Source organism: Patiria miniata, unplaced genomic scaffold (assembly GCF_015706575.1).
Source record: "Patiria miniata isolate m_02_andy unplaced genomic scaffold, ASM1570657v1 HiC_scaffold_16, whole genome shotgun sequence".
NCBI lineage: Eukaryota > Metazoa > Echinodermata > Asteroidea > Valvatida > Asterinidae > Patiria > Patiria miniata.
This window is the reverse complement of record NW_024037054.1, coordinates 16,154,222-16,167,723: the sequence shown is the minus strand read 5'-3', so window position 1 is coordinate 16,167,723 and position 13,502 is coordinate 16,154,222. Positions and strand designations below refer to the sequence as shown.

General features: G+C 41.4%; 1 protein-coding gene across 1 annotated transcript in view; it reads left to right on the top strand.

Moving 5' to 3' along the window:
- Positions 1 to 469: 469 nt before the first annotated feature.
- The window catches only part of LOC119723257 (zinc finger SWIM domain-containing protein 6-like), a 46,709-nt gene continuing 33,676 nt past the window's right edge, over positions 470 to 13,502 (top strand). Inside the window, exons 1-4 of the mRNA XM_038193822.1 lie at positions 470 to 485; positions 2,360 to 2,722; positions 10,478 to 10,626; positions 12,979 to 13,129. Of these exons, the coding sequence (XP_038049750.1) occupies positions 470 to 485; positions 2,360 to 2,722; positions 10,478 to 10,626; positions 12,979 to 13,129 (679 nt within the window). The remainder of the gene's footprint in view (positions 486 to 2,359; positions 2,723 to 10,477; positions 10,627 to 12,978; positions 13,130 to 13,502) is intronic.

Genomic DNA, 13,502 nt, shown 5'->3' with positions numbered 1-13,502 from the left:
CGCGCGCTGACCAGAGACCGACTTATTTTTTTTTTTGGCCTAAGACGGCTTATTTCCATCGGGGTCCTTAAAAACACAGAAACAAACAAACATGTAATTCCCCCCCCCCAAAAAAAAAATTAATATGATTATGCAGGAAATATCGAAGAATGGTCATTAAAACCTCGGCTGTTTAAAAATTAGATTGAGAAGAGAGATGTTCCTTCACTGCCCTTTTAAATTGAGGATGATTGTTGGAACATTTGATGTTATTAGGAAGTATTGCATTTACGAATTCCGGTATAGAAATGTATAGCACTCTGACCTTTTTTTTTCTTGGAACAACAAATTGGTGGAACTACCCCTGGTGGAATAATTATGCATACATTATATCTGAGACCTTCCTAAATTTAGGACAGAGGTAGTCTGGTGCTTGCTTTCTTGGGCAAGACGCTTTACTACAATTTCCTCTCTCCACCCAGGAGTAAAAATGGGTACCTGTGAAGGTAGAGACCGGGATGCGCTGATCTGGAGTTGCTGCAAAAACTGGTCCCGTGTCCTGATGAACAGGTTTAATAATAATTGTGAAGCGCTTTGAGACCTTTGGCTTAAAGCGCTATACAAATATGCACCAAAGTAGTATTATCATTCTCATGGGTCATCATATTTCCCAGGTAAACATGGGTGCACTTTTTGGATAAAAAAAAGAAGAAAACTCAGCTTTAAGAACCATAATCTTAACAGCCTCGGCCAGCAGTAATTACCTGGCAAACTAGTAACAGTCACAGGTTGAGTTCGTGCAGTACATACATTTTTTCGTGTTCATTTAACGGGGAAAAAAACACCCAAGCTCCCAGGCAGAAATCTAATGAACTGCAAAAGGTGGTGACAGTCACAGTGACAAACTCCCCAGCGAACCCACTGACAAACACTGTTGATTGCCACATGACTTAAACCCCCCCCCCCCCCCCCCCCCCCCCCCCCCCCGCCCCAGGGTCAGACCGGCTTGGGTTTTTAACAATATTCGGGGTCGAGAAGCCAGTTGGGCCGGAGGGCAAAGGAAGTTCCTGCTAAGAACTTGAAGGGTGCTCGGGCAGTCTCGCGGACCTTGAGAAAGTCTTAATTACGGAGGCTTGGGGAAAACCTACAGGGGTTGCGTGGCACTGCAGATTTTGGAATTTCTTCTTCAAAGACTTGATAATGCCTGGAAAGACTGTTGATACCAAAAAAAGCGTGGGGGGGGGGTGGGGAGAACATAACAGCTGAAACATGTTTTGTGATATTTTATTTTATTTATTTATTTATTTCTTATTTCAACTGGGTGGTCCATTCAATGAAATCCACTGGTCTCTCATGAGTCCCAGCGTATGTAAAAGAATTTTTTTTGATAAATACATCAAATCGTACCACTTCTGAATTTTACCTGAAACTGAAGGCATACAATGTATGGCACGTCCATTTTTCATCAATTGTCTTTCTAGTTTCCACCATTTATATTATTTTTTTTAATTTAACCTTGCCCCAGGTGCTCAATCCAGCATGATCCAACTATCTTACATTTCATTACATCTTACGTCCTGTTGAGTTGAGCAGTAAACCCCTTGTACATTGTATCTTTTCCTGTTAAAATCTGTTGGATTCAGCGGGCAACTGAAAACATTCAGAGGCGGATTCTGTTGGGAACTGGTAAATAATGCCATGTTGGACTCTGTTGGATTCAGCAGACAACAGAAAAATAAGGCACAGTTGGATTCTGTTCGATTGAGCATGCCAGTCATTTTACAATGTATATGTTCAGGTACCGAACAACTTGGCAAGTTGGGTTGTGTAGGACTGTTGGCTTGAGCAGGAAACTCATATGAGTAACTGTCGGACTCTGTTGAATTTAGCAGGGTAGTCCTGGGAAACTACTAGGGGGTTTTTGATATAAATTTAAACAGTTTTAATACAGTTTTGTAATATTGAGTTTAAACCCAAATGTCTTTGCACTGGAGTAAAGTTGGGGTGTATATGTGCAAACAGTGACATTAAAACAACTCCTCCAAAAAGTTGGAAAAGTTGTTGAAGGGGGATCAACTACTCAGTGAGGCATGTGTAAAAAGTTGCACTAATTTGAATTGGACTGTTTTGTTTTAAAAGAGACGTTAGGCTAAAAAGGAAGGAGGCAAGGACGAGAAACGTTTATTTTTCTTACCTAACCCATCCTGGTGTGGTTTTCCTGTCATCCCGAACCATTGTGCATTTCCTCTAAGTAGAGTTCAGATGAATTCACACACGTACCAGCTTAAACTTTGCGCATTGTCAACTTACAGCCGGAACACAACGTAACAAACTGGCTTTAAAAACTTAATTAATGTTTTGTTCCTGTTACTTTGCCCAGGATTCCACCTCAGCGGCACCGTCACGGAGCCGGGCAACCAGCTCTACAACGAGCCCGAGCAGGTCCACCGCGTCTCCATCAGCTTCGACCGCTGCAAGATCACGGCCGTCACCTGCACCTGCGGCAACCGGGACATCTTCTGGTGCCAGCACGTGGTGGCGCTCTCCCTCTACCGCATCCGCCAGGCCGGGAGCGTGCAATTGCGGCTGCCCATCTCGGAGACGTTGCTCCAGATGGACCGGGAGCAGCTGCAGAAGTTTGCCCAGTATCTGATCACCGCCCACCACACCAATGTCTTGCCAACCGCTCAGCAGCTCGCTGATGAGATCCTTCAGTCCAAATCTAGAATCAACCAATTACCGGGTAAATACCAAATTTCAAATTGCTGCTTCTATTATTTACATGTACAGGGTGAGTACAAAAAAAGAAACCAAAATGTCAAGACTATTGTTTTTAGTGAAGTTCTGCATGTAGCACTTTCAAAATCTGGGATATGAAAGCCCAATTCATAAGCTTTCTTTTAGTACAAGAATCATTCAAATCACTCATGTACTTTTCAAGCTACGGAATTATAAACACAACCACCGTTTTAAAGTTCTGTCTACGGATCACAATAAAGGTGTGCGTTCAGCAAAACGAAACAATTCACACACATTCGTGTGTGATTTGTTTTCGTTTTGCTGAAAGAACACCTACCTTTTTGTGATCCGTGGACAGAACTTTAAAATGGTGGTTGTGTTTAAAATTCCGTAACTTGAAATTTACATGAGTGATTTGAATGATTCTTGTACTAAAAGAAAGCTTATGAATTGGGCTTTCATTTAATCCTAGATTTTCAAAGTGCTACATGCAGAACTTCACTAAAACATTAGTCCCCAGATTTGGGTTTCATTTTTTTTAACTCGCCCTGTGTTTATTAATCCTGACTATCTAGCATTCTTGTGTTGCATTTTAGTCCATCACAAGTCCTTACAAGTCCATCACGAAGATTTTTGCAGTATTGGGAGTTTCAGCCAATCAACTGTCAGTTCATACGTAGGCCTAAACCAGGTTGGACTCCTCAGTTTTGTACATGCGATGGAGTCCAGGGTATGAACGTCTGCTGCCATAGCAAAAAAGAATATAACACCTGTTTTTTTCATATTTTTACCATGATGTAGGAAGCTGAAATTTTGTTAAAATATTACTTGTGTCTAGAATTATGGATACGCTGGGTTTAGAAAAGGTAAATATGTTTGTGGGCGACGTGTTTACCAAAAATAAACCGCAGATCCACGCTTTCGTCAAAAACATCCTCAGTACAAAGTTGTCATGAAAACTTAAGAGTTTGTACTGAGAATGTTTTTGACGAAAGCGTAAATCTGAGGTTTATTTTCGGTAAACACGTCGCCCACGGACATGTTTACCTCTTCCAAACCCAGCGTTTGCATTATTCTGGACACAAGGAATATGTAAACAAAATTTCAGCTTCCTCCATCAGGTAAAAATATGAAAAAAAATGTGTTACATTTTTTTTTGCTATGGTAGTAGAATTAATACCCTGGATGTCAGTCAAAATGCAGGGAAGATGTCGCCCAACCTGGGCTAACGTAGGACTTGATTTCCCCTTGAAAGTTTTAGAATCCTGTCCACGAATGGATTTTAGATTTAATCAAAAGTGTCACACTCAAGTTCTCTCTCGCAACATAATTGAGAAGAGTCCCAATTCTTTTCATGAATAGTTATACTCTCCCCCTATAGGCCTGTTTTTCTTGTACATGCCGAAACCGAAAATTTAGATTCAAAGGTTTCTTTGAACGAAGTTTTAATAAATATGACAAATTTGTCCAGTATGTAAGAAAGATGTACATGTATACAATAGCAAAAAGTACATACACAGCCAATTCTTATGAAAGTCTCTTTGTTTGGCTGTTTTTAGTTTCACACTCGACCAATGAAAAAGTTTTCAACCCGTAATATGGTCGCAGTCAACATGCAATTTTGAAAGCTGAAACTCTAATGTACATGTGAACGTTGGGCAAGTTCTTTGCATGACTCCACTGGTTAGTAAAGAAAAGATCCTGACAATGACCGTTCAACCCAATGGCACACTGGCCGAAAGCTCCAGACAAAAATACCTGTGGTTTCCGTACTTAGACTTAAGTTTCAATTTGACTGGGGAATGCAGTTTCTATACCCATTATGGCTGTTCTTGGAATCCGTAAAAAGAGAATGTTATCAAAAAACAGGACTGAGTGATTTATCCTTTAAGATCTGCTCGGTACCCCATGCAGGGAACCAGTTATAAAAAGAAAATTACCCTCAAAATGAAATGGCTGAGCGGACTAAGCAATAACACATTTTATCACTGGGGCTAAAGTAGGCTTTAGATTGTGGCTAGGCAGTGTGTTCTTGCAATTATGGGATGTCGTGGAGGTCTGTGGAGTAAAACAGTGCAGGGTTGTTCTCTCAAAAATTCCGAGTAATTTCGCACTGTTGGAGACTGTTAGACACTTGTAAAGAATTTGGTTGAATCCCCCCCCCCATGTTTACAACATGTACACACTTTATACAATGTAAACCCTAGACAAAGGCATGTTACTCATTCTATAAATTTAGCATCCAAAGTGTCACATGTTTTCTGTCTGTGTTACCTTGGTACTTTGTTATTTACCATTCATAAACACCTAAGACAGTTTACCCCTTCCTATTGGTCGAGAGCCTGTCATGTGGCTGGTTTTAAACGGTTGATAAAGACATGGCTGGCTGGTCTTAAACACGTAAAGCTGCGTTCGGCGCCACATCACGCAATACGCGCGATGGGCGCGCCAATCTCCATGGAGTTGTTAACCATTTCTCACGAGAGGGCCATACCATAGCATATCTAGAGGAATGTTTCCACAAAAAAATGAAGTAAAAATGTTCAACAAAATTGTTGGAAATTTATAATTTTTGACTTGTTTTAACTTACCGAATGTTTTGATTTCGTCTCTGGTAATTATCAGCATCCGGACTCCAACTGGTCTGAAACATAGTGTTTAAAACCAGCCGGTACATAAAGTTTGCTATTCATATAATCAACCTCGGAGGACGACTGTATTAGGAGTACTCATCAGAATTACAAAATCATTGATGTTGGATGTAACGGACAGAAAAAAAATGGACCCCAAATTAAAATGAACCGTATGCATATATACATGTAGTCTAGACAGTACATGTATGCTAGAGTGTACAACCTTTGAAAAAGACTGATTTCAATGCTCGAAGTGAAAAAGAGCGGAGAACCGGTCAAGGCAATATGCCTGACATGATATTTTGGCTGGTATCCCCTCTTTCTTTCTTTTCCTGAAAGTTTTTGTCTGCGCAGAAAATGTCTACAGTACCTAAGTGTACAAAAAAAAGTAGGCCTACACTGCACAAATACTAGTACCTCAGGCTACACAGGTCTACGTACATAGCTTTGGAAATTGGTCCTAGGTTTCAATTTACAAGTTGTATGTGTACGTGGTTTGCACCTTTGTTGGTTTTCTAGGAATACACGTACAAAAGGGAAACTTGCAGAGGATTTGTTCCTGTACAGGGTTATTCAGAAGGATAATGACACGGTATTACATGCACCTGTGGTATGGGAATATACGGCTGTGGTACAGGAATAAAGACATGTATACAATGTACTTGTATGTCATGATCGACCCCTATTGTAAGTTGCAGGACAACAGATCTTTCCGCTCCGTGAATCAAACATCAGTGACACATCGTGTGTATTGGTGAAAACCTTTCCCCGAACAAATTCGTGCCCGGAGAGCCTTTTCTCAAACAAATTGAATTCTGTGAACACTATTTTTTGTGTGGATGGGAGGAATTTTTCTCTTTGGTTGCTGCGTGGCCCAGTATATACTCCACAATATGCCGGCCATCTGTTATGTCACACGCCCCCCTCTCTCTCCGTTTCGCCCTCCTGTCGAAAACCGGGATCGGCTGAACTTTTCACTTGCCCGGAGGCTTATAGCCACACGCGGCTGAGGCCGGGGTGCTTGAATGCTCCCCCTCTGCTTCACAAGATTGAGGGGCAGAGACTGGCACTGTGCTGTGCCGGAGTTCTGTTTTTCTCGGTGTTCCGAACCCACGAAAACATGCCAGGCAATATCGTTCTGAGTGCCAGCACATTGGACAATATGCAGCCTGCCACAATAAGGGATGATGATTGTACATGATTGTTTGCATAATCTGCAATAAAAAAAAAGAGGGCTTTTGTTTTCTTTGTTCTTCCTGGATCCTTTACAGCCTTTCCAATGTTGTATGTAAATTGCTACTCACACAGTGCCAGCAACAAAAACAATTCATGCAACATGATGTACTGAAGCATTAAATTTAGCATGCAGAGAAAATGTTGTAATTTCACAGGCGAGGAGCTTTACTGACAACAAAGACGCTATTGTCTTCTCTCTTTTAATAGAAAGAATGAATGTGTCTCTCCATTTATTGAGCTGTTTATAAAGATTCATGAAAAAAAGAAAGAAAATTAAGTCATTTCTAAAGTCGAGCCATTAATACCTGTAGGGACTCGAGTCGAGTCGAGTCACCAAAAATTGCGACTCGGGTCGAGTCACTGGCTCGAGTCATCACAACTCTGATGTGTCTGACTTGTTTACAAGACAGTGTGTTGGTTTCAATCCTGACAGGGAATCACGGTGCTTGTGTTCTTGAGCAGGAGACTTTACAACAATTGCCTCTTATCGGCCCGGAGTATAATTGGGTAGTTCCTGGTTAGTAATTGAGAAGCACATTGTATTTAAATCACTGCATTTACTATAATGTGTACCACAATGTTATTATTTCAAAATGTTAGAATGTTTGCCTTTGTTGGCAAAGAGAAACTTCTATGCTTTAGATAATGTTGAAGTTTATAGGAAGTATCGACTCGACAGAAAAAAGGGAAGGAAATGATAGTTTGAGTCATGAAAGAAAAGAAAATCTGGGTGGGAAACCCCAAACAGTCACACATGCATGATGCCAGGAAAAACCCACAATTTAAAGGGAATAAAACATTTACTTTTGCTGTAATATTAAGATTTGGTAAGTATCTCATAGGAAATTTTTGTTTAATACTCTGACTTGTTTCAAGTTTTGTGTTGGTAGATGCTGGAAATACCAAGAAAAAATAAATCATGTTCCTGTAGTGTGGTTCCCTGACCCCATGTAAGATGAAACGGAGCAATTTATAGACGTTGGGGAATTGTAAAGTCAGGGAACGAGTCTAGCTGGCTTGTACCCGTTCATAGGTGTGTAATCGATTGCAAACAAAATGTGGAGTAACTAAATGTGGTAAAATTGGGGGCAGTATTTGAAAAAAAAAAAACCAGGGTTTTTTTCCATCGCTGGTCGGCTGACCAGCATTTTGCCGAAAAATGGACCCACCCTGCGAGAGCGAATTATTGTCGAGATGCAAATAATTTGAACTTTGTAAAGAAAGAATTGAATAAATTTAATAACTTCCTGTCTATAAATGTCTCATTCAAAAGTGAATAACTTTTATATTGCCACGGGAAAAAAAAAACAATTGAAAACAAAATTCTGGATTTTTTTTTGGGGGGGGGGGGTTGAAACTCAAAATAGATGGGGACTTATCTTTAAGATAGCCAGAAAAGAGTTAGGGAGTAAGAAAAAAACTGCACAAATTCCTCGAGTCTGTTTTAAACTGAACAGGAACATGAGGGGAAATTCTCAACATCTGAACACACATTCGCCATTATTACCCCGGAGCTGAATCATTGACTTGTGAATTGAGCGTCTATCCCGCACAGCTAGACGCGCGGGGAAATTTGCATTACCCCTGCCCAGTCGCCCTCGGAGTGATTCAGTCAAAAATTTCAGGCATAATGCCAGTCATCTGACAAATTACTGTCGCTGAAATATTGACTTGTCACGCTATAATGGAGACATTAAAAAACTACCCGAGCTTGCTTTATCAGCAGCCAGAGAAATAAATCGCAAAAAAAAAAAAACACACACACGAAAGTCTGAAAAGCTTTTGGGTGACCTTGTGGTTTTTGAATTCAGGTGGAAAATTTGCGCATTCGTGAACAGGAATCTCACATATGTATGCAAATGAGTTTCTTTGAGTGTCTTCGGCCTTATCCGCCGATATTTCCCCAAGCTACATGTACATGCCAAATTCGGGAAGGGATGAATACAAAAATGTCCAAATTAAATCAAGTTCCCAAGAAGGGCTGAATTTTATTGTAAATTTACTCCGTCAAGTTGAGAGCTGTGCTGTTGCTGCTTTTTTTTTTTAGGGGGGGGGGGTTGGCTTTTTTATTCACGGCATTAAGTTGGGGACAAGTGTGAAGCGCAAAGCAGCTGGGAAGCCTCTCCAGCCTCCATGCATAATGGAGGAACGTGTCAGACGGTGAATCGGCAGGAAGTTTGGTGACTTATTCACGCTGTCCGAAATCCAATATCTGTCTCTCTCTCTAGCTTTCCCCTTCTCTCTCTCTCCCCCGATGACAAATGTACGCCGAAGAGCAGCCCCTCACCTGCGCTCGACCGCGTGCCGCCAAGAAGAATCCTTCACCGTTGTATGCATGCCGAGCGGCATTACCCATTCCCCCCGCAGTGCCGAGACCCGCGAATGGACACACAGGAAACTCGCCTGTCCCATTCATAATGGCCGCCACTAGCGATTTCAACTCGAGTCGGCCTGTGTGGAATGACAAATTTCTCCTTTTTTACCCAGCGTTCCCCCCGACCTCAACCTGTTTAAAGTTGCATCAGTCTTTTGCTCGGCGTCTCGAGCCCCTAATTGTTTCAACGTGCATAGCATGCAAGTATTTTTTTTTAGGAGGAGGGGGGGGGGGGGGGGGGGGTTGGAGGAGATATGACTAACCGCCATTGAAATGTTGTGGTTAATTACGCCTTTAATGCCGTAATGGTAATTATTTCCTGCGGCCTTAATTCTATTACGGCCATCCTCTGAGCTTTTTTGACACCCTGGTTCCGTCTGCCTTCGGTGTGTGATAGGGTACCGGTACCTGGACCCTCTACCGGTGTGGAAATGAACTTCGTGTTGTCATCTTCCTAAAAGCACAAATAAAAGCACATGTGCTCGTTCCTCAATGCCTCTTTTTTCCCTTTTCTTCAGAAATGATCTTTTGAATATTAGTATGGCAGTGAGCAAATACATGTGATACGTTTATAGTGACTAGAAGTTGTTCGTAAAATCTGGTGAAGTTTTTTTACATGCATTTTCTTGTGGATCTCAGTACACACTCTGTATGTCTTGACCAATCACTGGTTGGCAAAAAGTTGTTGTAAACATGACAGTAACTTGGCTGAAAAAAGGGGAAAATAGGAACAGGGTAGGCCTATATTGTACATGTGCTTATATTTCCCCAAAAATTATCAAAGATGCCCAAAGTTACACACACGTGTACACAATAAAAAAATCCAAACAGTGCAGTTACAGTAAAGTATTGGACATTTTGGACCACTTGAAATGGACACACACACTTCAAATTTTATACTGTCGTATTGAAATGCTGAAAAATGCCGAGACTGAAATCTGAAAATTGAGCGTAGTTTTTCTTTTTGGTGTCGTATTTGAGTACATTTCCACGAGTACGAGTAAGTTGTGGTATGAGTAGGAGTACGGATATGAGTACAGCATACATTGCCATGTATACCGTACAAGGTATTTTTTCAATGACTAAATAAATTTCCATGTGTACGAGCACAATAAAAGTACAAAGAAATACTCGAGTACAAGAGTATGAGTACAAATTACTAGTACGATGCATTTCTTTCCATGAGTACCTTTCCAAATAAAGTTTGAGCACAGTTTATGAACGAGTACATGTATGCATCGAGTATATATGTACGAGTACGAGTACGAAGAAATTTACTCGAGTTTGTGACTATGAGTACGAGTATGAGTATTACAACACTGTTTCGTGTTGTCCGAGTGCATTTTTTGAGGCTCCGTTGTTTGTATCCCTTTTTTTCCTCCCTTCTGATTTCTAGGTGTGCTGGACCCTACAGCTGGCGCCAGTATTGACTGTGGTATTTCATTTTGTCGGAGTGCTTTTTGTGTCACTTCGCATTGTTCTTTAACTTGCCCTTTGTTTCTTTCTCATTGTCTAGGTGCGCCAGACCCTACAGCGGGTGCCAGCATCGACGACGACAGCTGCTGGCATCTAGACACGGAGCAAGTCCAGGAACAAGTCAAGCTGTACCTCCAGCAAGGGGGTTACTACGACTCAGAGAAGCAACTCAACTCACTATTTGCCAAGGTCTGTTTTTTTCCCCCCAATTTAGTATAAAAATTTGTCAATTTTATATGAATGTTTCTGATGGTATTCCTCCATTGCTGATAATCTTTTTTTGGGGAGGGGGGGGGGGTGGGGTGGGGAGGGGGAGAGACAACCATTCTCTGTGACCAGAATTATTGAAGATTATAAAATTTCAGCATGTTGCACAGAAATTACAGTGGCGGATCCAGGGGTGCGGAGGGGGCACCCTACCCCCCGGGCAGTGACTGAAATTTTCTCAAATAAGGATATTTTTCACTTAAAAGAGCCCCCCCCCCCAAAGCAGTAACTTCTCTGGATCTGCCCTTAAATAAACTTGGCCGAAACTTGGATGCGCGTGTCTGTTTCTCCAGTTATATAAGATGAAATTCGTGCAGGGGAGAAGTTTATATGGATTTTGCCCTTCGCCAACGTATTTTGTAACAGGAGGTCTTGGATTCGAGTCCCACCCGAGGAAGCTTGTGAAGATTGTCATTGCAAGCCCTCGGACAACACTGAGTATACAAGTGTTTATAAAATATGTCAGTGAAGGGCCAAACCCAATATAATAGTATTCTTTTCCAATTATATTTGGTCTGCGGACCCCAAACTTGGAGATTGTAGCCACACTATCCAGCTCCCTAGCGATGTAAAATATCCAGGAATTCCTCATGACAAATGGCCTAAAATTCAAGATATAGCCAGCCGTGTCATCGCGGCCGGGCCAAGGCCCGCTGACAGGCTGTCAAAGGAAAAATGCTGCACAGAAACACATTGTAAACTCAGCCGAAACATAGAGCTGTATGTACATGTGTATGTCCAATCTTCTCCAGTTAGATTTGGTCTGCAGACTCGAATCTTGTTGGAGATTGTAGCCATTTTATCCAGCTCTCATCCATGTCAAAAATATCCGTGAATTTCTCATGGCAAGAGGCCTAAAATTTGATATAATAGCAAGTCAATTTAGCGCAGGCTGAGGCCCGCTGAAAGGCAGTCATAGAGAAATACCTGTTTAAGAGGAGTTAGTTTAAAAAAAAAGTTTTTAGTAATTGCATTCTGCATGTTCAAGTACATGCATATGTACATACACGATATTGCTCATTGCCTATGCAGGTCCCCCCCCCTTCCCATGTGCAGGACCCAGGAGGGAACTGAACCCTGAACCCTGCACTTACCGGTGCAGTTGTGTGTTTATCACGGGACCACTTAGACAGTTTGTCTGGGATGAGTAGTTGGATGTTGTTTTCATTTCGCCTCTTGTGAGTTAATCAACAATATATACGTGCATGCAGTGTTCATCCAGTGATCGGTTACGGGGGAGTATGGTTTTTAGATTCCTGTTGTTTGAAATAATATGTACATTAACTCATTGAAAAGTTGGAAAATTTGTCCAAATTGTTTTTTGAGAGGACTTTTGATATTTCTGTCTGCATCCAGAAGTTGAAATGAAGCATGTTACAGATATGTAGTCAGCGAAACTGTAATACACATACATGTATTTTTTCTTTTCCTTTCAGTTTATGTAGTTGTTTTCTGTGACACCTTAATGCATTTTGTTAGTTTGAAAGCTGTGGTTTATGATTTATAACTTCCCGTGCAATTTCTTTCTGAACTTTTTGAAAGGACTAATACTAGTGCTCAGTTAAACCTCTGAATGATTTCCACTAATAAACTGTGGTAATAGCGATGACGTAGACTTACAACCCGATACAGAGCAGTAGTAGTCCTTATGAACAACGTGTACGTGTTAGCGGTTTTGTTCAAGCTCAGACCATGTCCCAAATCGGCATTTAGTGGCTATGACTGAAGAAATTGCAATTGGCACACCACTCTGAAAAGCCGTAGGCAGAGACAAATAAAAACCCGAATGGGATATGACTTCTCAGAAGAAGAAATATAGCAAACAAGTGCGAGTGCACAATTAACTCTCGCCATGTTTTACAAAGTCTTGCATGAAAGTCCTGTATGAAATCGATCAAAATGATCCCTGCCTGAGCTGAAAAATGCGACGACGATAGCACATATGGAACACCATACATTTGGTCAATGTAAGATCAATTCAGTTTTTTTAAACAGTAATTAATTAACCCTAACCCTGCTGATTCCAACAGGATCCAACTATATAATAAACCTTGTTGGAGCCTGTTGGATTGAGCAGTAAACCCCTTGTACAAACGTACACGTACATATTCAGAGTCGGATTCTGTTGGGTACTGATAAGTTTGGGGACCGACAGACCGACCACCAAGTGACATGTAGAACCTCCTGCCAGAGCTTAAAAAGGGGACCAAGTTTTCTAAAATGCATAGAGTCAAGGGAGATGTGACATTTTGAGAAACTCTCTCCTCCATGCAGGTAAGGGAGATGTTACGAGTACGGGACTCCAATGGTGCTAGAATGTTAACGTTAATCACAGAGCAGTTTATGGTCGACCCACGGTTACAACTCTGGAAGCAGCAGGGAACGCCGATGACGGACAAACACCGACAACTCTGGGATCAACTCGGTAAGATCAATTCAGTTTTTGTAAACAGTCATTAATTAACCCTAACCCTGCTGATTCCAACAGGATCCAACTATATCATCAACCTCGTTGGAGCCTGTTGGATTGAGCAGTAAACCCCTTGTACAAACGTACACGTACATATTCAGAGTCGGATTCTGTTGGGTACTGATAAGTAACGCCAAGTTGGACTCTGTTGGATCCAGCAGACAACTAAAAAGTAGGCACAGTTGGATTCTGTAGGATTGAGCAGGAAGTAACCGTTAGACTCTGTTGGATTTAGCAGGGTAGTCCTGAGGAACCCTTGGGGATAAGGGTTTTACACGTCTATTCTATGGTAAAGGAACAATCAGGCATGAGATTGTTAATCTGAAAT